This window comes from Geotrypetes seraphini, chromosome 13 (genome assembly GCF_902459505.1).
Source record: "Geotrypetes seraphini chromosome 13, aGeoSer1.1, whole genome shotgun sequence".
Lineage (NCBI taxonomy): Eukaryota > Metazoa > Chordata > Amphibia > Gymnophiona > Dermophiidae > Geotrypetes > Geotrypetes seraphini.
In genome coordinates this window covers 81,576,420-81,603,145 of record NC_047096.1, presented here as the reverse complement: position 1 = coordinate 81,603,145, position 26,726 = coordinate 81,576,420, and the positions used below count along the sequence as shown (strand labels likewise).

The following is a 26,726-nucleotide window of genomic DNA, read 5'->3' as shown; positions in this document are numbered from 1 at the left end:
GCAACGGAACTTTTGAGGGTGTGTTATTTGGCTCTGGTTTTGATCTTTTATTGCTGCTACTAATACCGGAACCACTTGCTTCTGAATCACTTTTGTTTTGTTTTTTAGATGTCATCTTCTGTTATTCTTTTCTTTTCTTTATTTCAGCTTATCTTCACTGTCTCTTGGTATCAGTTTCAATATTTTATCTCTTATCTTTTTTGTTTTGAGTATTCAATTTATGATGAGTGGTTTTCTTTAAGGATTTGTTTCTATATTTTTAAAAATTTTTCTTTTCCAGCCCTTTTCCTTTTTTTTTTCCTCTTTTCTTGATTATCTATCCCAATCTTTTATTAGAACAGGCTCAAAATTTTTTATTTCAATATTCTTAAAGCAACTGTCAGTTATTTGTCTCAAGTTCTATTGCTGTGAGTAAAAATTGTCAGTAGTCCTTCTCTCTGTTTCTTTTTCTTCAAGCCTTATCTCAGCTTTTATGAAGGCAATAACATTCAAATTAGCAACCTTTCTTTTCTTTAAATTTTTAGATATTGTTGTTTAATCTTTTACAGATTTATTTTGTTAAATCTGTTGGTCACTTTTTATTGTTAATACTTTGCATCAGCGCTGAAAATTCAGTAATCCTTTTTCTTGCTTTCTTCTTATGAGCCCAATCGCAGCTCCTACTGAAGAGAGCAGTATTCCTTCCAGTATTTTTGAAATATATGTATAAGTATATGTTTTTATCAGTTTCCAACGCCTCTCAATTACTTTGATATTATTTTTCAGGTTAAAACCGTTGGTCTTTTATTTTGTCATCTTTCTCACAGCCCAATAAAAAACAAACAATCTTTTATATCAGACTCTTTTCAATTTCAGAAGAGGAGAGGAGATTGATATTATATTATATTAGTCATTCACAACTTTTTTTTTTGAAATTGGCAGCAAGGAAATAGTTAATAAACCGTTGTCAAGTAGGTTTTATAACAAACCTTACTTCATCTTCGGCAGAGGAGAGCTATTTCAAAACAGCTTGTCTCCTCAGCACGACAGGCTCAACCTCCTCATTTATTATTTATAAATCTTGTTGTTAGGTAGCTCACCAGCAGTTTCAAATTTCGTCAATCTCCTGCTTTTTATACCTCGCTTCTCTGACTTAAAAACGGCACTTTCACTTTTGATTTCGTCTTCAAACGTCTCTCCGTCTCTGTTGAGGATGCCGATTTCAATTTATTATACCATCAAGATTATGGGAAATGTTTTTTTTTTTTGTAGTAAATTTCTTAAAATAAGCTCGTTTGTGCGGAGCTTCGCCTTCACCCGACCGTCAACATTCGCGTCCAAGCCACGCCCTCATTTAATTGTGACGGCTAAAATGTCCCCTGTGACAGCTGATGTTTAAAAAAAAATGCAGTACTTGAGAGATGACATAAGCTCTATCCAGAAAACTCTCCTGCTCTCAGCTCATGAAAAAATGTTTGATGTTAATTCTACATTTGATGCCTAGCTTGCATCAAAAGATTATGTACTTATCCTGGTAAGCTCTTTTTCAGTAGATAGGTGAGACATTCTAGACCAGTGTTCTTCAACCACTGGTCCGCAGACATTTCCTGCTGGTCTGTGCAGGGTCAGCAAGATCGATGTGCAATATTTCCTGCCAGTCCATGCAAGGCCGGTGAGATCAGGGCTTCCTCCCCTCCGCTCTCAGTACTTGCCTGTAGCATCAGCGCAGCGATTCACTTTGGCAGCCTTGGGGCTTTTGATGAGTCGCGGGCCGCCTCTGATGATGCAACTTGCTCTTTCCTCAGACACAGGCAGGACCCATCAAAAGCCTCAAGGCTGCTGAAGTGAATCACTGCACTGACGCTACTGCAGGCAAGTACTGAGAGCTGCTCTTCCCCTATTCCTCTTTATAGTTTTGGTTGATTAATCATGAGTTTTTTCAGAAGTAGAAGGCTGCTGTACTCTTTTTCATGGATCTTTGTACTTTTTACTTCTGTAATTTGACTGTTTTATTTTGTTCATAAAATCAATAAAATTTTAAGTGGAGAATATATCAGATTTGAAATATGTATCCTGCTTGAGCTGGTGTTAAACATAACTGGGGACTGCAAAGCCCAAGCAGTGCTTCTTTAACTTCCAGCTGGCTTAGGGCTCTCTCTGACCAGGGGGCAGTTGCCCTCCCCTAACACTATTCCTGTCATGTGTGACTTTGGAATTCTGTTAGCACAATATTTCTGTGTAGCATTCTGTAATAATTTGGCTTATTCAGTTTTCTTGATAGTAGAGGGGCTATATGTGAAGGGGAGGGGAGACGGGGGTTTTGTTGATCCTTGCCCTTTATTATTTGTATTTATAAAATGACAATTGTACAGAATGTTGTTTCTTTTTATACTTTAATAAAATACGTTCAATATAAAATCATAACTATTTGAGGCTTGTGCGGATGGGATCAAATGGTTTGCGAGGACTGAGCTCGCAGGGATGGGGCGGAGATTGGGGTTTTTATTTCAGTCTTAGTATTTTGCCGGTCCACTGTTCCAGACCACTGTTTCTCAATTTGGTCCTGGAGTACCCCCTTGCCAGTCAGGTTTTCAAGATATTCACAATGAATATACATGAAAGAAATTTGCATATAATGGAGGCAGTGTGTGAAAATGAAGTTTATGAAAACCTGACTGGCAATTGGGTTCTCCAGGACCGAGTTGAGAAACACTGTTCTAGACCATAGGTTATTTCCCCTTACTCACATGAGCTGCAGAAGAAATCCATTTCAGGTTTCTCACTCTGCCTCTAGCAGTCAGTACCCAAGAATAGAGAGAAACACTCATCTGTGAAGTAGAGGCACCTTAACGACAGGCTAAACTATTCTGCTCAAATAACTAAACAATACCATTAACCACCAACAGAGGCATCAAAGGAGTTCAGAACTACTCCCACAACAGGTTATACATATGTACAAACTCTTTTTAACCCCAAACGGTTGACCGGTCTCCATTATATGCAAATTTCTTTTCCCAATGGAGGTGGTGGATAAGAAAACGGTGACAGAGTTCAAACAAGCGTAGGATAAACACAGAGGAACTCTAATCAGAAAATAATGGGTATACATTGAAGGAACTAAGGCCAGCATTGGGCAGATTTGCACGGCCTGTGTCCCGTATATGGACATTCAGTTGAGGACAGACTGGGGAGGGTTTTGATGGCTGGGATGGTTAAGATGGGCTGGAGTGAGCTTTGATGGAGACTCCAGTAGATTGAACCTAAGCACACTACCGGGCAGGGCTCTGGGTTTCTGGCCCAGAAATATCTAAGAAAAAGGACCATTTAAACTAAATTAATTTATGGAGTATGTATGGTTGGGCAGACCAGATGGACCACTCGGGTCTTTATCTGCTGTCATTTACTATGTTACTATGGTCTCCAAGAAACATTGGATAAGCAAATAGAGACTGAAATCTGAATCTGGAACAGGCACAGCAAGGACAGGGTGGGTGTCTAGAATGTCTCACCAGGGTAAGTATAGTCATATGAAAAAATTAGGACACCCCATGAAATATTCAGTTCTTTCTTAAGAAATGTTTACACACTGATGTCAAATCTTTTTTTTATTTATCTCTGGAAAAGAAAGTGATGTAATTGCAGGTAAACAACAACAAATTTCCTCGATTTACTCATGAAACAAAAGATATCCACAAAAATGTGTATTCTGAGGATTAGGACACCCTACACCCTAATAGCTAGTGTTACTCCTTTTGGCTGAAATAACTGCAGTGAGATACTTCTTGTAACCATCTACCAGTCTCCGACTCCTCAATGCAAAATTCTTTCAGCTGTGAGATGTTTGAGGGGTTTCTTGCATGTATAGCCTGTTTCAAATCATCCCACAGCATCTCAATGGGAATTAAGATCAGGGCTTTGACTCGGCCTCTCCAGGACTTTCCATTTCTTAGTTTTCAACCAGTCCCTGGTGGATTTACTGGTATGTTTTGGGTTACTGTCATGTTGCAGGGTCCAGTTCCGCTTCAGCTAGAGGGCGCTAAACTAACCTGTGAAGTACACTAGAGGCAGAGTGAAAAACCTGAAATGGATTTCTTCTGCAGCTCATGCGAGTAAAGGAAATAACCTAAGGTCTAGAATGTCTCACCTATTGTACTGGAAATAAGATTTAGAAAAAACTAAATGGATAGCAGTTTTTCTTTCCAAACCTTTAAATTATCAGGTACATAACATTGTGAGGGATAGGGAAATGCAGGTATTTCTTTTTGGTAGTGGCAATCCAAGGAAGAAAATACACTCTGGGGAATATTTTTGTCCCCACTCAGACTTGTTTTGATCACTTGGGGACTGTTGTTCTTCAAGTTATGAAGGGTGTGTTAGGGCTGGGGAGTGACTAGAATTTAGCTGAGCCCCCAGCTGGATAGTACAACCCGAGGCATGTAGATGGGAACAGAAAGAAGTGGATGGGCTGAAAAGATTTATGAAGCATTTTAATTTGTATGATATTCGGAGGTGAAAATGTCCTGTGGATAGGTACTTTACTTGATATTCCACTGGGCTGGTGGATGCGCTGGGCCTAGAGAGCATGGGGACTATTTCTATTGAATCCATTACTTGGTCAGATCCTTGTATGGTTTGACTAGGAAAGTGGTCAGCAGAGGACAAAGTGGAGTCCTTGAATATCAAATGATAGCCTGTATTAGATGGCTTAAGGCTATAAAAGGAAAACTTAAAAGTTTTAGAGTTAGCAGATATTCAATATTAGTTTAATAGAGTGTGAAAGTACTATTATTGTTCTGAGAATAGGGCTGGTAAATTACTAGCTTGTAAGCTGAAGACCCTTAAATATTGTGTTGGGAGAGAAGACAGATCAGCAGTTTTCATGATTATTATGCCTCTTTATATGGCTCACCTCGGGAGATTCAGCAGGAGGTTGAGATCTATCTTGGCCCCCCTCCCTTGGAAATGCCCTCTCTCAACAGGGTAGGAAATTGCTCAGCCACCCCGTAACTTCTGTATCATATCTCCCTATCCCTCCTCTCCTCTAGAGTATATATATTCAGCTCTTCTAGTCTATCTCTGTATATAGGCCAAGTTCAATTTATTTGAAATACCGCAAAAATAAAACCAAGGCTAAAATCTAAGCGATTTACAACAAAACATTATTTAAAAAAAAAAAAAAAAAACAAACAGGAAGGGGGGACAAGAACAGAAAAAAAGTTACAGAATTCCGAATGAACATACAAGTTTGGAAACATAAGGAAAAGGAGTGGGTAGGTTACAGTAAAATAAAGGAATGAGGAAAGGGGGGAGTGAACAAATAAGATTGGGGTAAAAACATATTTAATATTTGCCCACACATATTGAGATTTAATCGAGAATACCAGGGAAAGGAAAATTACCTGCAGTTATGACTGAATAATGAAGGGTAAGAGTTAAGAGCAGAATGCCAAAGAAAAATAAGGAAAAATTATGTTCTTACCTGTTAATTTTCTTTCCCTTAGACGCAGCAGATGAATCCAGAGACCAATGGGATAGCACACATCTACCAGCAGGCGGAGATAGAGAAACTGATTAACAGGTGGTCCTATTGGCTGGCACTCCTCCTGTATCTCCAGTATAGCTCCTTGCCCAAGCATCCATAACCATCAATAGGCATAGCAGATAAAAAACTTCTTTCCCATAACAAATCTCAAAAGGCAATAATACAGAATACAACCCTCAATAATAACAAACTTCGAAAGTTGGTAAAGAAAAAACCGACAGACAATATCCAGAAGGGTGGGGCTCTGGATTCATCTGCTGCGTCTAAGGGAAAGAAAATTAACAGGTAAGAACATAATTTTTCCTTCCCTAGCAACAGCAGCAGATGAATCCAGAGACCAATGGGATGTAGCAAAGCAATCCTCAATCTGGGTGGGAAGCAAATGCTGCCTCCGCAACAACCAAAGCACAAAACGCATCTACCGCATGCGCCCCCACATCCAACCAGTAATGCCGAGAGAAAGCACTCTCGGAAGACCAAGTAGCTGCGAGACAAAACTGCTCCAAGGAAAAAACCTCTGGACCGAGTCCAAGAAGTAGCCATCGCTCCAGTGAAATGGTCATGAAGTTCTTTCACCAACCGCTTCCCTGCCATCAAGCAAGCGTAAAGAATGTCCTCCTGGACCCATCGAGCGATGGAGGCTTTGGATGCCGCCATACGTTTGAGGCGTCTCATGAAGAATACAAAAAGGTGATCTAAACAATTAAGTCTTTAGAAACCTAGCTCGCGGAGAACGCTACGCACTTTCAAAAAATGCAGTGAATAAAAGCACGTCTCCCCATTTCTCCTCCCAGGATGAAGGAAAAGTGAGAGTGACATAAAAGAAAGGATGCCACCTCCTTAGAAAGAAATTGTGGACCGTCCGAACTGACACCCCAGATTTTGTAAATCAGAAATAGGAATCCCTGCCAAACAAGGCCTGCAACTCAGAAAACTGCCGAGCTGTAGCCATGGCCACAAGAAGCCCCGTGTTCAATGGCATAGGCCTTTAGAGTATCAAAAGACAGGGATGAAATGAAGCCTTCGGTAAACTACGAAGAAGTACCTTAAGACTATACTCCGGACAGGGCTTTCTAAGAGATGTATGAATATACCGTACACCGTTTAGGAACTGAACTACATGAAGCTGAGAAGGAAGTGAAGAGCAATATACCTAGCCCTTGTAACAAGCTAAGAATGGCACTTGAAGATGAAGGGAATTGAACGCTAAGCTCTCGGCAATACACTTGTGTCAAAAAAGAACTCTGGAAGGGTGCAAATGTGGAGAAGTACCCAAAAAAGGAAAAACCTCCAAAAGGAAGCAGAAGCCACCGGTGAAGACGTCGGTATCGCCTGGACAAGAGAAGAAACAACCTGCTTCGTATAACCCTTACATGTCAGCCATGACTTTTCAAAAGCTAGGTCGCAATACCAAAGTAGTAAGAATATCCATGTTGATCGGACCCTAGGTGAGCAAATCCTGAGATATCAGGAAATTCAACAGTCCGGCTGTCAAAAGACTCAACAGAACCGCATAGTAAGGATAGCGCAGCCAATCCAGAGATTCTACAAATACTGTGCCCTGAAAGCAAAGCTTGAGATGGCAAATCCAAGCCATCATCAGCCAGGGGAAAACACTGAAAAAAAAAAAGAAAAAACCAGTGGCGAGAAAGAAGCCACGCTGCTACCCCCTCTGACTCCCACTCCCTGTGCCCGCCGAAGAAGCTAGGAAGCTTAGAATTTTGAGACGAGGCCATGAGGTCTAGTTCCAGGAGATCTCACTTCCATAAAAAGAGCTGGAACGCCTGAGCCAAAATTCTCAATATCCAGGATGTAGAAGATTTCACTATTACTAACATTTACACTTTCTAGAGTGTACACAGCGCTGTACACTGTAATATACAATAAATGGGCCATGCTCAGATTTTGCGGAAAGAAAGTCTATCCAAACTCTTTTCCTGACCCATAAAATGATCTGCCAACAGAAGAGGAAGATGAGGGTCCACCCATTGAAGTAGAACCACAACTTTACCTGCCAACTGAGTACATCACCTACTGCCCAGGCTGTAGAGAAATACCCCATCATAATACTGACTGAAAAGACCTTCAGCGTCATTCTGGAAGAATGGTCTGAAGCTCCAGAAATGGTAGCCTGACCATGCTCCAGAGTAGAAGAATGAACAAGTACTGAGTCGCCTCTTAAGACCAGACTCCTGGAGCTGAGGATGGAAGGCACCGAGCCTCCCAACCCGACAGCCCGGGATGTTTGGTGACCATGAGCTAGTCCAGCAAAGACTTGGGCGGAAGGATAAGTAGTTCAGTCTTAGCCATGTTTAGTTTTAAGAGACAGCAGGACATCCACGCAGCAATGGCAGACAAGCAAACTGAGACTTGGGCTTAGATTCCTGTAGAGATTTCAGGTATAGAGAAGTAGATCCAGGAGCCATCAGCATAGAAGTGATATTGAAAACCATGGGAGGAGATCAGAGCACCAAGGGATGGAGAAGAGAAGAGGTTCCAGGACAGAGCCCAAGGGTACTCCAATCGATAGTGGAAGAACAATGAAGGAGGATCCATCACTGCATACTCTAAAGGTGCGATGAGAGATAGAAGAGAACGGGGCCCTGGAATCCAAGTGAGGACAGCATGACAAGTTGGTGGTCGGAGAATTGAACTGTGGTGCAGAAATTTATGATAGATTATCTCTGAGAATCTCATGGTTGGGGGTGTTTGGGGTTGGAGCTGGGGGAGAGGAAGAAGTTCCTATTTCCCCCTCTATCTTGTGAAGAAAGAAGAAGAACCAAGAGGAGGGGGTAGAGATAAAGGATGTGAATCAAAGAAAAAGAACACTGGGGTTGGGAAACACACATCATCCCAGCAGCAACACAGTGTACTGTATGTCCTCAATCCTACTGTGCCTACTTTTCATCCTTGCAGCTACATAAATTGTGCCCCTAATCTCCACAGTGGAATTATAATTTTCTATAGAATGTAAAAAATAGCAGTTAAGTATATATAATTTTCCATTTGTTGGCGCATAATTCCCTAAAGTGTACAGGCCATGTGCAAAATAACTGAATTCCACTGACCTGGGCCGCTGTCGCAGCTGTCTGGAGGAGGCGATTTTCTTCCCACAAGCATCGGGCTACAATGCGTGCAATTTCCATTGGCTTTTCAAGATATCTGCTCTGTGTTTGGTATGTAAAAATAAAGGAAGTTGACTACAGATTAAAAGCACTCATACATAAGTAGGCAGGGCTGACTATCGCTACACATACAGAAGACTCAGTTATCCGGCACCCATGGAGACTGGTAGATGCCGGATAAATGTAGTTTCTGGTTGCTTGAGAATTGCTGTTAAAAATAGTTCTAGCTCCCTTCTCATCTCACCTTTCTGGTCCGAGTCACTCTCTCTTCCTCTCTCTATTATCCCCCCAACTTCTTGGTTCAGCATCTCTTCCTCCCTTCCTATGCTCCTTTCTGGTCTGGGTCACTTTCTCTACCCTCCCCTTTCACCTTGCAGGTTCAACGTTCATGTCCCTTCCTCCTCCCCACCACCCACCACACTTTTAGTGCACCTTCCCTTCCTCTCCCTTTATGTGGGTAGAGCTAGTATCTCTTACCTGTGCCTCTCTCGAAGCAGCAGCCCATCAACAGAGGCTGCACTGTAAACAGACTGCTTGAGGCCAATCCCAGCAGGGCCTTTTCTCTGCCATGTTGGAAGTGACGCAGCAGAGTAAAGGCCTTGTTGGGGCTGGCCACAAGCGGCCTCTTTACTGCGCTGCCTCTGCTGACCTGCTGCTAATTCGGGGGCTGGAGGGAGGGGTTGTCAGGTCAGGACTGGCTGCTTCTGCATCGGGCGGGCTGGAGGGAAGTGGGATTCTTGGGGTAGGATTGGCTGCCGCTGCTTCGGAAGCTAGAGGGAGGTGGGATTCTCGGGTCAGGACTGGCTGCTGCTGCTGCTTCGTGGGGTGGGGAAGAGGGGGTCATCGGATCAGAATTGGCTGCCGCTGCTGCTTTGGGGACTGGAGGGAGGGGGGTTGTCAGGTCAGAACTGGCTGCCGCTTCAGAAGCTGGAGGGAGGACAATTTTTTTTTTTTTTTTTTTGCTGGTTAGTAGAGAGTGGCAGTTAACTGGGATTCTACTGTACTAGGTATTTACTGAGGTTGTTGATATCTTAGGGAAAGAGCAGTTCAGCAGGAGACCAGCATTTCATCTTCCCCCGACACCTTACCTCTTCCCAGGCCACAGCTGCAAAAAGATTCTGCTGCAGCATATGGCCTTTAAGCCTTGGTCTGCGCTCCAGCACTGTTATTTCCTAGGTGGGGTGGGAGGGAGTTACAAAGAAAGTTGTGATGCTGGCCAACTGGGCATGGGAGACAGAAGGGGAGATGATGATCACTTGAGAAATGTTTGAACAGGAGATGCTGGAACATTTTGGAGGGAGGGATGGGCAGTGAGGCCACAGCTATAGGTTTGCCCTAGGCCAGGGGTCTGCAACCTTTTTAAAGCAAAAAGCCATTTTATCACACATGTTTGATCCAAAATTTACAAAGAGACACAATGGGTAGAGAAGGGGATTTGAGTTACGATTTTTTTTACTGCAATTTGGGTATGTAAGCATTTAGCACAAAAACAAAACTTCAAGTACTTACAGAAAATAATGAAACAATTTAATTTGACTTTGACACTATTTCTACACAGAGTTGTTTCACGTCCAACATTTCTCCCTCTCACACCCCACGAACCCTGTGCAGCATTCTCCCTCTCTCAATCCCTGGACCCTGTGCAGAATCTTTTGCCCTGCTGACTAGCCCCATGCCTAACATTTCTCCTTCTATCACCCCTCTCTGGCACTATGCTGCATCTCTCCCTCCATTCTCTCCATCATCATCTCAAATATTCTTCCCTCTTGCATCCATTTCCATCTGTCCCACTGCTCTCTCTCCACCACTACATCCAACATTTCTTCCTCATCTCACTTCACTATGTATCTTTACCTCACTCCTCTCCCACCATGTTCAATAATTTTCTCTTCCTCCCTATGCCTGTCTCATCTTTCTTCTTTTCCCCATGTGCAATCTCTTTCTTTCCCTCTCATTCAGACACCTATGTCCAACAAGTCTCCCTTTTTATTTCCTCCCCAACCTCAGCATCTCTTTCCCTTCCTTCTTCTGTCCTAAATTCATGCCCCCTCCCTCCCTCTATTGTGTCCCAAGTTTGCCCTCCCTCCCTTCTGTGCCCCAACTTCATGCCCCCCTGCCTCCTCCTCCTCCCTCCTTTCAAGCAGCTGCATGTGTTTCTTCACAAAGCCATGGGCAGGGGTTCAAACATGCTGCTTGCGACTGACCCGGAAGGCTTCCCTCTGATGTCGGCCTACAAATAGCTAACGTCGGTCAGAAGGAAGCCTTCTGGGTCAGCTGCAGGCAGCATGTTTGAACTGCTGCCTGCAGCTTTGTGAAGAAACACATGTGACTGCCTGAAAGGAAAGAGGAGGAGGCCACCAGGAGACAGGTACACATCGCAGGATCCCCATGTGGTTTGTGAGCCGCATGTTGCTGACCCTTGCCCAAGGCGTTATGATGTGCTTGGGCTGGCCCTGTAAACAGGCTATAATGAAAGTCTGGTTTCTCACTATATTGACAAAATCCAACATTTACTTAAAACATTTTTCCAACATTCCCCCCTCTTTTAGTACTTGAGATTGGAATAGGAATATGAGAGCTTCCACTCTGTATGGGATACTTATATAAGTAAGCTCCCAGACAGTGAAGTTTCTCCTTAAATTTGTTTGACTGGTAAGACTCATGGGGATAGTTATGAACCTTTGACTTATGATTTTAGGTTTAACCACCTCAGCAGCTTATAGTGACCTATATATAATCAGGTAGAAGTCTAAGAAAAAAAATGTAAAATATAGAAGTTACAAAATCAGGAGTTCAAATAAAGTCCACATCCTGAAGCAACACCTGCATCTTGGGCTCTAGTCACTGCGAGAGTATTACTTCCAAAACACATTCTGAAATAAGTATATCTAGAGGCCATTTTTAAAAGCAGAAGAGGGCAATTTCAAGTTTTCAGGTGCAGTGGAAAATTATTCCAGAGAGATGAGTCAAGAGGCCAAGCGAAACTGACCTGACCACTTCCTGGGCCAGCTACCATCACCCTCCACGGGCCTACTTTTAAATGCCCCGATGGTCTAGTGGCACCCCATGAGCCTACCTTCTAAATCTCCTGGTGGTCTAGTGGCCCCAATTGCTCTTACCCCTAGCAGTTCCAATCCCAAAATGGCTGCTGAGACTTCAGTTTGGCTGAGGAACTGGCAGAGTCAAGAGGGTCATGCTCAGAAAAGCCCAACCAGGGCATTTAAAAATATAGTGATGTGCAAAAGTTTGGAACCACTTGTGAATTTTGCATTCTTTCAACTTTCAGACTTTTTATTTTAATTTTTTTGTTGACCTAATAGATTTGTCTGTGTACCATATCATAAGGGATACATTTGGCTGTTAGAATCAACATTTTCTTCTAGCTTGGCCTTAAATTTCTGAGTTTCTTAAAGTTGCCATGTTAATCATTTTTCTGCATAAATCAAGTAATGTACTTTGCTGGCCAAAAAAGTACATACAAGCGTCTTCTATCCTGCATATTCATGTTGGTGGCCTTGAAAAAGGTTGTTTTGTGCATCAATGATGGTTCAGCATTTGGTGGGAAGCCCTCTCTTCTTGATCACCAGGTGAAAGAAAATCAAGAAATGGTGTTGAAAGAGATTAATGAAAAACTAGAGAAATTGTATGAGTGGTTTAGAGAGCACGGTTTAGTGTGAAAAAAAATCAGTAGCAATGTGGGTATCACGTCAGAATATCCACGTTATAATGTTCATTCCATAATACAAAGTTTTCAGTAAAAAGCCATGTTTTCAATAACTTATGAAAACCCAAATAACTTTCCATCGACTGCACTTCAGGTAGAAAAAGAGGAGACCATGTATGAAAAAGATCTGTGGTTAATTTTTTAATATTTTCATAGTTTTATTTAAGGGTATCCTTTATATTGTTACCAAACCATATACCTAAATATTTTATTTTAGATGGTTCCCATTTAAATGGGTATTGTAAAACCTGGTGATGAAGTACAGTTTTAGAAAGGGGCATTATAGCTGATTTTGTCCAATTAATTTTATAGCCTGAAATTTGCAAGAAAGAATTTATACAAGATAGGTGAGGCAGAGTCCAATGTAAAGTATAGCAAGATATCATCTGCATATATAGATAATTTGTATTGATTTTGTTATTCAAGACGCCTCTGATGGACGGATTGGTGCGGATAGATATTGCTAGGGGTTCAAGTGCTAGGTTAAATAATAGTGGAGAAAGGGGACAGCCTTGTTTAGTACCTTTGTAAAGATGATGTTATATTATTAACAAAAATGGTTGCTTGTGGAGATTGGTAAAGCAGGCATATCATAGTAATAAAGTAGTCCCCAAACCAGTTAAGTATTTTAAACAAAAAAAGCCATTCAATCCTATCAAAAGCCTTTTCGGCATCAAGTGATAAGGCAACATATGGGTCATCTATGCTTTGGACCATAGAAATTACATTCCAAAACAAAAGAGAATTATCATTAGGTACTCTGCTCCATGTGAAACCATTCTGATCGCTGTGTATTAATGAAGGCAAAATATTAGAGAGTCTAATAGCTAGTAATTTCTTATTATCTGCATTTATTAGACAGATCAGGCTGTAGTTTGACACTTGAGAAGGGTCTCTATCAGGTTTAGGAATGACTATTATTTTAGATTCCATAAAAGAGCCATTAGATCAGGGGTGTCAAAGTCCCTCCTTGAGAGCCGCAATCTAGTCGGGTTTTCAGGATTTCCCCAATGAATATGCATGAAATCTATTTGCATGCACAGCAGTCATTGTATGCTAATAGATCTCATGCATATTCATTGGGGAAATCCTGAAAACACAACTGGATTGCGGCCTTCAAGGAGGGACTTTGACACCCCTTCATTAGATATAAAGTTAGTAACTATTTGTACTAACAGATGCTGATAGAGTGCTAAAGGTTTAGGGGCAAGTATATTGGAAAAAGCCAAATAGAATTCAATGGGCAGACCATCATTTCCTGGTGATTTATTTTTGGGTAATTGTTTCATAGCTTCAATGATCTCACATATGGTTTTAAGTCTTTCTCTATAGATAACTTCTGATCAGGTGTTAATACAGGATGATCTAGTGCTTCCAAAAAATGGTTAAAACAGAGAATCAGAGAGAGAGATTTCCGACTCATAGAGCTTTTCCCCTCACCTTAGCAGGCACTTTTCAAAATCAGTTTTCTCTCTCAGAGGGGTCATGATGTGGCAGCTGTTCTCACAAGTTACAGATGGCTGCCCCAAAGCTTCTCCTCTGACACAACTTCCTGTTTCCACCTGGGTGGGCATCAGGGGAGAAGCTTCAGGCAACTGTGTACAACTCGTGAGAACAGATGCCGTGTCATGGCCCTTCTGAGAGAGAAAACTGATTTTGAAAAGTGCCCACTAAGGTGAGGGGAAGGGAGGGAGATGACCCGGCAAGGGAAAGAGGTTGAGTGGCACTTCAAGTTTATTGTGTGGCACAAGAAGGGTGCAGGTGCTGGATGGAAGTGTGGGGGGAGGCATGAGAGAGGAGAACAGATGCTGAATGGAAGTGGAGAGAGGGAGGAGCAGACACTGAATGGAAGTGGAAAGAGGGGGAGCAGACATTAAAAGGAAGTGGGGAGGTGAGAGCGTGTTGGACTCATGGAGAGAGAGGGGGAGCAGACGCTGGAAGGAAGTGGGGAGGAGAGAGAGGTGGAGATGTTGGGATGGGGAGGGCAGAAAGGAGGGAAGGAGAAATGTCACACTCGGGAAGGGAGATAGGGCAGAGAGTAAAACATTGGACTCATGGAGAGAGAAAGAGATATTGATTGGGAGATGGAATGAGGACCTGTGGAGAGGAAGCATGCAGGAGCTAGAGAAAAATAAATTGTTGGACTACTGGAGGAAAAGGAGGGAGAAATGTTGGACTGCAGGGGGAAAAAAGGAGGAAGAGAGAGAGAAATGTTACACTGGGGGGGGATGAGAGAGTTGCCAGACCAGTGTATAGAAGGAAAAGAGGGGGGAGAGAGAGATGCTAGACTGTGGGAAGGAGGGAAAGGAAAGGGAGGATGTTGTACCACTGGGAGAAGGGAGGGAATGAGAAATAATTTTTAAGTGTCAATATGTACAGTGCTGCTTATGTCTTTCAGCACTATATAAATGATAAATAGTAGTAGTAGTAGGTGTCGGACCACGAGAGAGGAGAGAGATAGGAAGGCCCAGGAATACATGGAAAAGTAGATTTTGAGAAAAAAGCAGAAAAATTGAAAAGTTGAATGTTAAGTTAATGCCAAAGATGGATGCAGCACAGAAAGTTTCAAGATTTATTAAAATTTTGATGTATCGTAATATCATGAATTCAAAACGATTTATAAATAATAAACACACAAACATTACGGACTGATATGTAAGGGAAGTGGGGAGAACTACAATAAGCATAGTAAAGAAAACAAGAAAGGACAGAGCGAGTTTCTGCAGTGAACAGGTTCAAAAGAAAATCCGACGTTTAGGTCTCAAAGGCATCCTTCGATTAGGTCTCAAAGGCATCCTTGTACAACCAGCATTTGAACAGTCCTTTAAATTTACTTAGTGATTTTTCTTCTTTAATAAATGATGGTAAGGAGTTCCATATTCTGGGCACTGTAATTGCAAAGATCGCATCTTGTATTGTATTTATTATACTAAGTGATGGAATTACTAGAAGGTTTTTGTCCTCTGATCTTAAACTTCTAGTAGGAGTATATGGAATACCTTTCTAGGAATGATGGGGTTTTAGTTGTTAGTATTTTGAATGTTAATAGAGCTATTTTATAGGAGATTCTGTGGACATAAGGAAGCCAATGAGCTTCTTTGAGAAGTCACATGATCGAAGGCGAAAAAAAAGTCAGTGGATATAAAGACCCTGGAAACACAGTTAAGAGCACAGACAGAAGGACGTGCAACCAGAAACTGGGAAAAAATGATTAGAAAACTCACTAACAAAGGTAGGGAAAATTATTTTATTTTAAATTTAGTGATTGAAATGTGTCAGTTTTGAGAATTTATATCTGCCTTGTATATTGTGTGTATATGAAAAATGAATGGAAGAAATTGCATTACAATTAGTAAAAGGGCAGGGTCTGGGGCGGAGCTTTGGTAGTTCTGTTGTCAGCGGTACTTGGTTGATATTAGGGGGTACTTAGCTTGAAGAAGATATTTACACTTTACAGAGTGGTTAAGGCATTCAGGCTTGAATTCCTCTCTAGGAAACCTCGTCATGTAAGTGTGGGCCTGGTTACCAAACAGGCAGAAGGTGCTTTCATCAATGAACAGCGCCTTTTACCACTTTTCACATGTTCAGCTTGAGTGCTTCCATACCCACTCAATCCGGTAGCACCTTTGGACATCAGCCAAAAGTAGAATGTTGCAGCGCCACAGACCAAATTCCGGGCACTGGCAACAAACTGTTGATGAGCTGACATTGACATGACACTCGTCTGACCACTCACGCAATAGATGAGGTGAAGTTAACTTGCAATAGGTCAATTAAATGCATTGACGTACACAGTCTTGACATGGTGTCAATGCAAGTGGATGACTGGACCAAGGCTTGTCTACCACTGAACCTACCTTTTGTACAATCTTTACTACAGTGCTGTGACTGTAGCCGACTTTGCTGGCACCATGAAAATCCTTCCTCGCTCATCACTTGACACACGAACACACTCCTTTAATGTCAGGTTCCAAGTCTTGTTTATCATTGATGCCAAAAAGCCCACAACTTTTATAGCTGTCCTGTTACCTAGATATCTGGACTGTAATTGAGTGAGGAGAGCAGCCTCCTGATTGGTCAGGAATAATGTGTGCTGATTGGACAGTCTCAATCCAGTTTTAAGCACGATCTGTAAGTAGTAGCTATGTTCCACAAGTGATCTTAAAAAGTTGATTCCCTTTTACAGACAAATCTATTGGGTCAACAAAGAAATTAAAATAAAAGGATCAGTTCGTTGAAAAAAAAAAAAAAGGGAGATAGACCTCGGATCCAAGATGGCCACGATGGTTTAACTGCGGGAAGACGCTATCAACAGTTATCTTTTTTACGCGTTTTCGCGCATTCCATTTAGTTTCTGATGCCGAAGAGAAGAGGGAAAAGCGCCTGTGGAGCCTCACGGCGTCCGGAGACCTCTCCTTTGGTGACTATCGACGAACTGTTGAGGCGCCTGCAGCAGGAACGAATAACGCCGGGGAATCGCCCGCAGGAGGTTCCGGCTGAGAGTGAAGCCGTTGAACACCTCCCTGGGCTGGATGTGACTCTGAGCCCTGACGTGAGAGCCCCACCTCCACAGTCGCAGGGAGCCAGCTCACCAAAGGAAGACAGTATGGCCGAAAAGCCAGATCTGTTCTCCCAGGAGGCTCCATTGAGCCAGGCAACAGAAGACAACGAATCTGCAGCAGGAACACCATTGGAGTTAATAGAAGGACAAAGCGGAATAAACAGGAATTCTGTAACTGAAGGAATTCAGCCAATACATTCAGGTACTTTAACCTTTTCTTATCCTAAACCCACCAATGTAACCCTGGACTCATTGTGGGACTTAGTCATAACTTTGGGACAATCACTATCTCCACAAATAAGGGAACTTGAAAAAAAAATGTCAGAACAAAAGGAAGAATTCATAAATTTCAACCAAGATACCCTTTCAATGAAAAATAAAGTAGAAAAAATGGAGAAAGAGTTTTTGGAAGCGAAACAAGTACAAACTACTCTTATTAGGGATAATACTAATATGAGAAGGAAAATTGAAAACTTGGAAAATAACTCTGGTTCTGCTAATTTGAGATTATTAAATTTTCCTAAAGTTCCAACAATTTCTCCAAAAGAAATGCTGAAAAAATATCTTATGGAAATATTTAATATCTCGGAAGATATTCTTCCTCCTTTTCTACAAACATTTTATATACCAATGAAAGAACAAGAAGATACTCCTCAAAATTAGGACTTGCAAATGGATATTACCGCGATTTTGGAAACATCAATGAAAGATATAGTAAAACCTGCAAACCTTATACTGACAGTAGCTCTATTGCCTGACAAAGACTGGTTATTGAAGATGTATTTTAAAAATAGACATAAAGAGTTCATGGGACTAAAGATACAAATGTTCCCGGATGTGACTAAGGATACCCAAAAACGGAGGCAACAATTTCTTCTTCTTAAACTAGGAGTAACAATGATGGGGGGTGTTTTTATTTTGCGATATCCTTGTAAATGTATTGTTAAATATAAAGCCAATACATATGTATTCTTCGAACCTTCTCAGTTGACAAATTTCCTGTCTATGAAACGCTTTGAAGGGGGAAAAGAATAATATAACATCTTTAATTAAGTTAATAGAAGATTCCTTCTACCGTAGTTAGATACTCGTATTCCTTAAAAAGTGACGTATATACTTTATCTCACTCATTAAGAGTCTTGGATCCAATATATGGGATTTAAAGTATTGTTTAAGAATTGTATTTCCTGATTCTTATGCTATATTTTGTTTAAAATCAATTCTTTTTCAATATTCTGTACAAGAAGTCTTCTTGGAAAATGTTAAAATCAATAAATAAATAATAAAAAAAATAAAAAATAAAAGGTCAGAAAGTTGAAAAAATGCAAAGTATACAAGTGGTTCCAGACTTTTGCACACCACTGCAGGCCCTAAGAGGGCCTTCATTTGGTAGGAGGGTAGTAGGGCTTTGGTGGCACCTGGTCAGGGAAACCCAATTTCTGCTTTTGTGGGGGGGGAAGAAAGCGCCCATTTCATTTTCATCCAAACTGGTTGCTGATTCAGTTTCAGTTGAAACAGAGACCTCCAGTTTCAATTGGCCTCTAATGGGTCTATTACACTGATTTATCTTTCATTTAGTTTTTGAGCCTTGTGTATATATTTGATTCCAGTAGAAACGGATCCAGCAATAGTCCCAGTGGCAGGATAAAGCTAAGCCTGAAAACCTCAAAAAATGCCAACATCTCATCTCCACTGCTATCACATTAAATAAATGAAGTCTTGTTAGTTGTAATAAATACTAAAAAAAACAATGAATATATTGTTACAGGCTATAGACAGAAGGTTAGTCAGGTTTTGATGCTTTTGTAAAATGGGCATCAGAGTGAAGATGAAGGGCTGATCTGCACAGGTACCATTTTATTCAAAATCTGCCCCTGCTCATACTTAAGGGGTAATTTTATAAGACATTTGAGCTCCTGGAACAATATGTTACCTAATTATCTCAGTATATACACACATTAGGTGTTTGCATTGGTATCATGACATCATATTATATATATTTGAATGCAATGCTAGTAAATGTGTGTCTTTTTGATACTGTTTCATAGTAGTCCTATTACCAGGTTTCAATTTGCTGTTTCCAACTTTACCTTATTTATTGTATTTTTGTTTATATTTGGTCATTTTACTATTGTTATGCTGTTCAACTAAGTTTTATGCTAAACTATACCTGCTGGGTGAATCTCTTCAGAAAGGAGGTTAATAAATCAATAGAATAGAACTTGGAAAATATGGCCCCATATTCTATAACTGGCGCTGTTATTAGTGGCCGTCTTAAAAGCATGAGTCAGTCATGCGATGGCACCATTCAGAGAATTGCGTTTCCAGCAAAGGTAGGCCAGGGGTTGCCTCCCAGCGCCTAACACCACTTCTGGCATTAGGCACCAGTTGTTGTTTCCAGAGGCGCCTGAAAAATCATTTTAAAACGTCTTTTAAACCGCAGTTGTCACTTAACCTAAGTTAAGGTGCCATTCATAGAATATGGGCCAAAGTGTCTACTTACATGATTTACATTTAGGGGCCCTTGGGGTGACATTATGAAATTGCCCTCTTATTAAACCAAATATAAACAACTAGAAGGGTCCTGTGCTTAGATTTTCTTACCTGTAAGAACTGTTTGATTCTTCTCAGATTGTGCTGATAAAGGACATTGGATTCCTGTAAAAAGCGGCTGTACTGCTGGTCAATTTCACCCAGGAGGTTATGAAACACCAAGGTAGCATGCGATTCTTTGTTAGCAGCATATGCCCTTTAATAACAACATCGACATTGTTTTACACATATTTCCCATTTTATAATCCACACTAGTGTTTAAGCCCATTAGATTAACGGGTGCTAGAATAGATGTGCAGACTTAACAGTTAAAAAAATTTACTGAAAACTTACTTTAAGAGCTTTAATATCCATTGTACAGTTGCTTTCTTTCTGTATGTCTGGCTCCCTGTCTGTCTGTCTGGTTTTTTTTTGTTGTCTGTCTCCTTGGCTGCTATCTGTCTGTCTTTCTTTATTTCGGTCTGTCTCCTTGGCTGATGTATGTCTGCCTGTTTTTTGTTTGATTTTTTTTGCTGTCTGTCTCCTTGGCTGCTGGATGTCTGTCTGTCTTTTTTTGCTGACCGTCTCCTTGGCTGCTGTATGTCTTTCTTTGCTGTCTTTTTCCTTGGCCGCTGTCTGTCTGTCTGGGTTGTTTATTTTTGCTGACTGTCTCCTTGGCCGCTGTATGTCTTTTTTTGCTGTCTGTCTCCTTGGCCGCTTTATGTCTGTCTGTCTTTTTTTGCTGTTTGTCTCCTTGGCCACTGTATGTCTGTCTTTTTTTGCTGACTGTCTCCTTGGCCACTGTCTGTCTTTTTTTGCTGTCTGTCTCCTTGGCCACTGTATGTCTGTCTGTCTTTTTTTGCTGACTGTCTCCTTGGCCGCTGTATGCCTTTTTTCCTGACTATCTCCTTGGCCGCTGTCTGTTTGTCTTTTTCTGTGTGTCTCTCTCTCCTTGTCCGCTGTCTGTTTTTTGTTTTTTTTCTTTCAATCTCTCTCCCTGGCTCCCTGTCCTTCTGTGTGTGTCTTTCACTGCCACCTTTTCTGTCAGTCTGTCAATGTCCCGTCTGTTTGGCTCCCTGTCCTTCTGTGTCTTTCACTGCCACCTTTTCTGTGAGTTTGTCAGTTCCGTCTGTTTGGCCCTGTCTGTGTGTGTGGAGATGTCAGGGGATGTCGGTGGAGGTCTGGGATGTCAGGGGAATATTGGGGATCTTAGGCGGAATGTAAATTATTGCGCCCCTTCTCCCACCTACCTTTTTTTTCAAGCAGCAAACGGCAACCGGCACAGAATAACGATGCTGGGAGAAGTAAACCACCACTCAAAGCAAATCGAACACATGCGCACGCACGCCTCACGCATCGCAAGCGCCACGCTTTACCAACTTCTCTGCCGATTTGTCTGCCGACCACGGAGCTACGGACGCACGGAGTCACGAAAATTGAAGTGCTTATGCGCGCTAAGGTAATTATTATTATTGACATAAATTATTGCGCCCCTTCTCCCACCTACATTTTTTTTTTTTAATCAAGCAGCAAACGGCAAACGGCACATAAAACCACTGCTGGGAGAAGTAAACCGCCACTCACTCAAAGAAACTGGAACATGCGCGTCTCACGCGTCTTAAGCGCTGCGCACGCTCGCGCACACTAATTTCTCTGCCCTCCACGGAGCTCTAGAAGTAAACCGCCAATGTGCGTGCCTCAAACGTCATAAGCGCCGTGCTTGCGCGCACTTTGCCCTCCACGGAGCTACAGACGCACGGAGCCACCAAGTTAGATGTGCACATGCGAGCTAAGGGAATTATTATTATTGATTAACAATACAAAATTAAGGGGGACAATTTTCAAGAAATCTACCTAGTTACAAACCACAAGGGTGGTTTAAACAAGAAAGCTAATTTTATCCTGATTTTTCAAAATTATTTGTTTTAAGCACACACCTTAACAAAACCCAGGTACTTGGACCTCTTTTTGTGCAGGCAGCCAAGAGAGAGAAAAAAAAGTAGGAAATGTTGCCTTCACACGACAGCCTACCAGCAGCTTCAACACAATTAAAAAACATAACCCGCAGTTGCACACATTTCTAACATCATCATCAACCATATACTCACAACCTCGTTGTCAGTGCCAAGACATGCCGGTTGCTCAGCACTAACAGGGCAGAAATGCAATTGTGGTGACCCTTTTTTTTTTAAATTAAGGGAAAAAAGAAAAATAGGGACTAAATCAGACTCTCTATCACTGGAGGGAGGGGGGGCCCAGGTGTAACCCCTAAAGCCGGCACCGTTCATCCAGACACCCCTGTCTCACTGAAGAGAAACCTCAGCAGGAGAAAATAACTATCCAGTCACATCCAGAATCCAGGAGCTAGTTGAATAGCGACCTTCCACCTGCTGGAGATAGAGCATACTGAAGATACAGGAGGAGTGCCAGCCAATAGGACCACCTGTTAATCAGTTTCTCTATCTCCACCTGATGGTAGATGTGTGCTATTCCACTAGTCTTGGATTCATCTGCTGCTGTTGCTATGGAAGTGTTGTTAACTCTGCAAGACTTTTAGTCCAATTGAGAGACTGAAAATTTAAAGACAGATCTTAATACCTAGGTAAACTGTATATCTGTGTAAATGGCTTTGAAAATGCCATCCATAGGTAAGAAATAACGGTGTGTTACTTTCAGAGCTTAGGGAAAGTGTCAGCTGGCACAAGCACTGAAATCCAGGCCACAGAAAAAGAGATCTCATCACTAGGCATTACCCAGGGTAAAAATGCTCTGCACTTACCAGTCTTGGCTTTCGATCCAGGGTGCTAGAAACTGCCGCAGCTCCATAGGGAAGCTGTCACTGTACAGCTGGTGTAGTTGTTCCAGATACCGAGTATCCAGCTGCTGCAACTGATTCCATTGTGCCATTCTGTCACTCTGAAAAAAAAGAATACACACTCTTTAGAATTTAAAACCCCAATGTTTTGAATGCTTTTGTAAGTTACTTAGGTTTGTAGATAAGAACATATAAAAATTTTAAATAAAAAAATAACACAACAGAGGTATCAATGGGAGAAGCTTTGGCCTCCAGCGACCACAGCACGGTGTGGTTCCACCTGAAGAAAGAAATCACCAGGTCAAATACATCAACTAAGGTCTTAAACTTTAAAAGGAACTGACTTTCAGTGCATGGGAGACTATGTCTACAAAAAGCTGAAAAACCAAAGCGAGACGGACAGTGTAGAGGTACTATGGTCAGCTCTGAAATCAACCTTGGAAGAAGCAACCAACATATACATAAAGACCGTGAGCAAACGGCGTAGAAAAAATAGACCACAGTGGTTCTCTGAGGAGATCTCAGAACTAGTAAAGCAAAAGAAAAAAGCATTCATAACATACAATTGATCACTACGACCGGAAGCTTAAGAAAACTATCTGACAAAATCCAGGAAAGTTAAAAAAACAGTCAGGGACGCCAAACTCCAAATGGAAGAAAGTATAGCAAAACAGGTCAAAAGAGGATAAATCCTTTTTCAAGTACATTAGCGACAGGAAAAAAAACACAAGCGGTATCGTACACCTAAAGAAACCTGACGTAAACTTCATAGACTCAGACGCAGACAAAGCAGAACTACTCAATAACTACTTCTGCTCGGTTTTCAGCTGCGAAGCCCCAGGATCCAGTCCTCAGCTACAGACAAAGGGGTGCTCAGAGGACCCCTTCCAGGACCTTGAATTTACCGCGAGCAATGTCTATCTACCACGAATTATCAAAGCTAAAAGTAAACAAAGCTATGGGCCCAGATAATCTACACCCCAGAGTACTTCGGGAATTGAGGGATATCCTGGTAGAACCGTTAGCCAAGCTTTTCAATCTTTCCCTAAGCAAGGGAAAAGTCCTCTTGGACTGGAAAACTGCCAACGTTATTCCGCTCCACAAAAAGGGATGCAGGTCAGAGGCGGAAAATTACAGACCGGTGAGTCTTACATTAATAGTGTGTAAACTCATTGAAACATTGATAAAAAAAAGATTGGATGATATTCTGAATGACGAAAAATTAAGGGAGCCACACCAACATGGCTTTACGAAGGGAAGATCTTGTCAATCCAATCCGATAAGCTTCTTTGACTGGATAACAAAGAAACTGGAAGGGGAGAATCCCTGGACATAGTGTATTTGGACTTCAGTAAGGCCTTTGACAGTGTCTCACACCGAAGGTTATTGAACAAAATGAACGCAATGGGCCTAGGAGTAACACTGACTGCATGGGTAGAAGACTGGCTTAGTGGCAGGCTTCAAAGTGTAATGGTAAACAGTATTCCCTCAAAAACATCGGAAGTGACCAGTGGAATACCACAGGGTTCGGTCTTGGGCCCAATACTATTTAATATCTTTATAAGGGATCTGCCTCAGGGACTCCGTGGCAAAATTACATTATCTGCAGATGATGCTAAACTATGTAACGTTGTGGGCAACGCAGCAGAACCAGGCAGCGCAACCATACCCGACTCTATGACACAAGACCTGCTTTTACTGGAACAATGTTCCAGTATTTGGCAACTGAATTTTAATGCCAAAAAATGTAAGGGTAATGCACCTTGGAAGAGGAAATCCTTGCAGAACATACACCCTGAATGGTGAAAACCTAACAAGAACTGTAGCAGAACGGGACTTAGGAGTAATCATCCGGGAAGATATGAAAGCTGCCAATCAGGTGAAGAAAGCTTCAGCAAAGGCTAGACAAATGCTGGGTTGCATCAGAAGGAGCTTTATTAGCCGAAAACCTGAAGTTATACTGCTGTTATACAGATCCATGATGAGACCTCACCTGGAGTACTGTGTTCAGTTTTGGAGGCCACATTATCAAAAGGATGTGAAGAGAATGGAGTCGATTCAGCGGATGGCCACCAGGATGGTCTCAGGACTTAAAGATCTCCCATATGAGGAACGTCTGAGCAGACTGCACTTATATTCTCTCGATGAGCGCAGAGAAAGGGGGGGACATGATAGAAACATTCAAATACATCACAGGTTGCATTGAAGTAGACAAGAGGGCATCCGCTAAAGCTCAGAGGGGGAAGATTTCATGGGGACACCAGGAAATACTTCTTCACCAAAAGGGTAATTGGTCAATGGAATGGTCTTCCACAACAGGTAGTCGAGGCCAGTAACACGCTCGACTTCAAGGGACGATGGGACAGACTGGTGGGGTGGCTCAAGAGGAATGCTTAATAGATGGATTCTCAAGGGAGGGAGGGAAGCTTAATAGATGGATTTTCGAGGGAGGGAGGGTTCTTGAGTGGGCAGACTTGTTGGGCCATCGGCCCTTTTCTGCCATCATGCTCTATGTTTCTATGAACACATCTTTATAATATGCTATAGTAAAAACTTGCTGTACACTGCCTTGGATAAATTTCAAAAGATATGGTAAATAACTCTTAATAAATTGTTTGTTTAAATAGTTGTATTTTATTAATTTTCTTAAAACAGCCAACCACACTTAATGGCATCCTAGTCTGAACTAATATATGCATGAGTGAGTATATGCTCTGCAAATATGCATGGATCTTAAAGTGTCCTGATAATTTGGTGTGGTTAAGAGAAATAGAACAAACATGCACAGAGACCTCCTTTTCCTTTGACAGAAGGCAAGAAATACAGTTAAGGGAGACAGCAATCAAATACAACAATACTCATATGATGATCTGCACAAACCCCAAACATCTCCTGAAAAACTGGTGTGGGCAAGGCACCAAAGACAAAATACTACTACCATTTCTATAGAGCTGAAAAGTGTACATTCAACATGCAACAGACATATTCAACATGCAAATGATCCTATATACCTTGATTTATATGGTCTAGAGAACTAGGGAACTCAGGGTTCAAATCCCCACACTCCATTTGATTACTGTCAAGTCATTTAACGCAACTGTAGGCCCCCTGGGACATGGAAATACCAAAAATACCTGAACATAGCGCGTGTTGAAGTACTACAGGAAAAGCAGAGCTTGCTGTGATTCCTAAAAATTCAATCTTGGTATGTGAGCTTGTGTGTCCATGAAGTAGCTATCACCTCCATAAAACAAGCTTTCAATGTACATCAGCATATCTGATTCATCAGGTATAAAGATGACAGTACAGGAACTCTGGTGCAAACCTTGCAACACTTGGCTTGAAACAAAGGGGAGCTGCATGTGCGGGCAGAGACAGCAATGGGAAGGCATGTTAAGCATACTGTTTGGACAAAGGTGTACCTGGGGGGTGAAGGGCATGAGATCTATTTGCATGCACTGTTTTCATGCTCTAAGACAGGGGTGCCCAAATGGTTGATCGCGATCGACCAGTAGATCGCAAAGGCAACGCTAGTCGATCGCGTTGCCTTTGCGGTCTTTTTCTCCCTGCTGCTTCCCCAAGCCAGGCCTGGCACGTACAAGTGCCAGACTTACAAAACTTCACCTCTGACATCAATTATGATGTCGGAGAGGAAGTTCTGGGCCAGCCAATCGGTAGATGAGAATCTGACGGACTCTCATATGTCAAGCGCGTGCCATGTGCCAGGGCTATGGTTTTGAATTACCACTTAAGAACTACACCTATTTTGCAGTCCTGTGCATCCTTTAACATTATCCTCCCTTCACTAAGGAGGGAAGTATACTTGGTAACCTGCGATACTGAGGAATCCAACTTTGGCTAGAAAAATATGTGAAATTCAGGAGCCATAGGGTAAAGCTTTGTCATTGTCTTACCAACCCGTAGGGAATCCTCCGGGGTTGCCCAATACTCTGTAATTAAAGAAGTGAGAGCAGGATATGAGGAAAAATAGAAGCCCAAGTACATATCAGTTACAGCAGATACTGAGTTGCCTCAACTGATTTCACTCTGAACAATGGCTCTAATACTATGTCTATGGCAATATGCCAAAACTATACAACACCAAACATGTCAATTACTTGAAAAGAACAGCAACTCTGCATGTGAAAAAGGTGAGAAAGAATGACATGGGGATATAGGTTCAGGTTCAGGTTCACTAAAGATAGCGGTGATTCACTATCAAGTTTGCATGCAAATGATTTGCACAAAGGTGTTCGAGATGAACGGACATAGTAATGTTCTGTTGTATGTTAACAAACGTTAAAAGAGGTTCTATGTACTGAATTGCTGCCCTTTGTGATACTTCAACCCCCTAGTTAATACATTATTTGGGAGAGTATTGGAAAAGTTGGCTGATCACATTGGTTTGTGAAAAATTTCTGTTGAATAAATGATACTCTTGCATCCAC

The 26,726-nt window shown here is 41.8% G+C and overlaps 1 protein-coding gene across 7 annotated transcripts in view; it reads right to left on the bottom strand.

The window, feature by feature from the left end:
* The window catches only part of STAT3 (signal transducer and activator of transcription 3), a 160,184-nt gene that overhangs the window by 122,050 nt on the left and 11,408 nt on the right, over window positions 1–26,726 (bottom strand). For 5 of the 7 annotated variants that reach the window (XM_033917772.1, XM_033917769.1, XM_033917771.1 and 2 more), the window contains 4 exons: window positions 26,193–26,228; window positions 22,243–22,379; window positions 19,536–19,680; window positions 8,590–8,688 (listed from right to left, as the gene is read on the bottom strand). In XM_033917772.1, coding sequence (XP_033773663.1) covers window positions 8,590–8,688; window positions 19,536–19,680; window positions 22,243–22,370 — 372 coding nt within the window. In that variant the 5' untranslated portion in view covers window positions 22,371–22,379; window positions 26,193–26,228. The remainder of the gene's footprint in view (window positions 1–8,589; window positions 8,689–19,535; window positions 19,681–22,242; window positions 22,380–26,192; window positions 26,229–26,726) is intronic. The other 2 variants (XM_033917770.1, XM_033917774.1) reach the window with 1 other exon arrangement.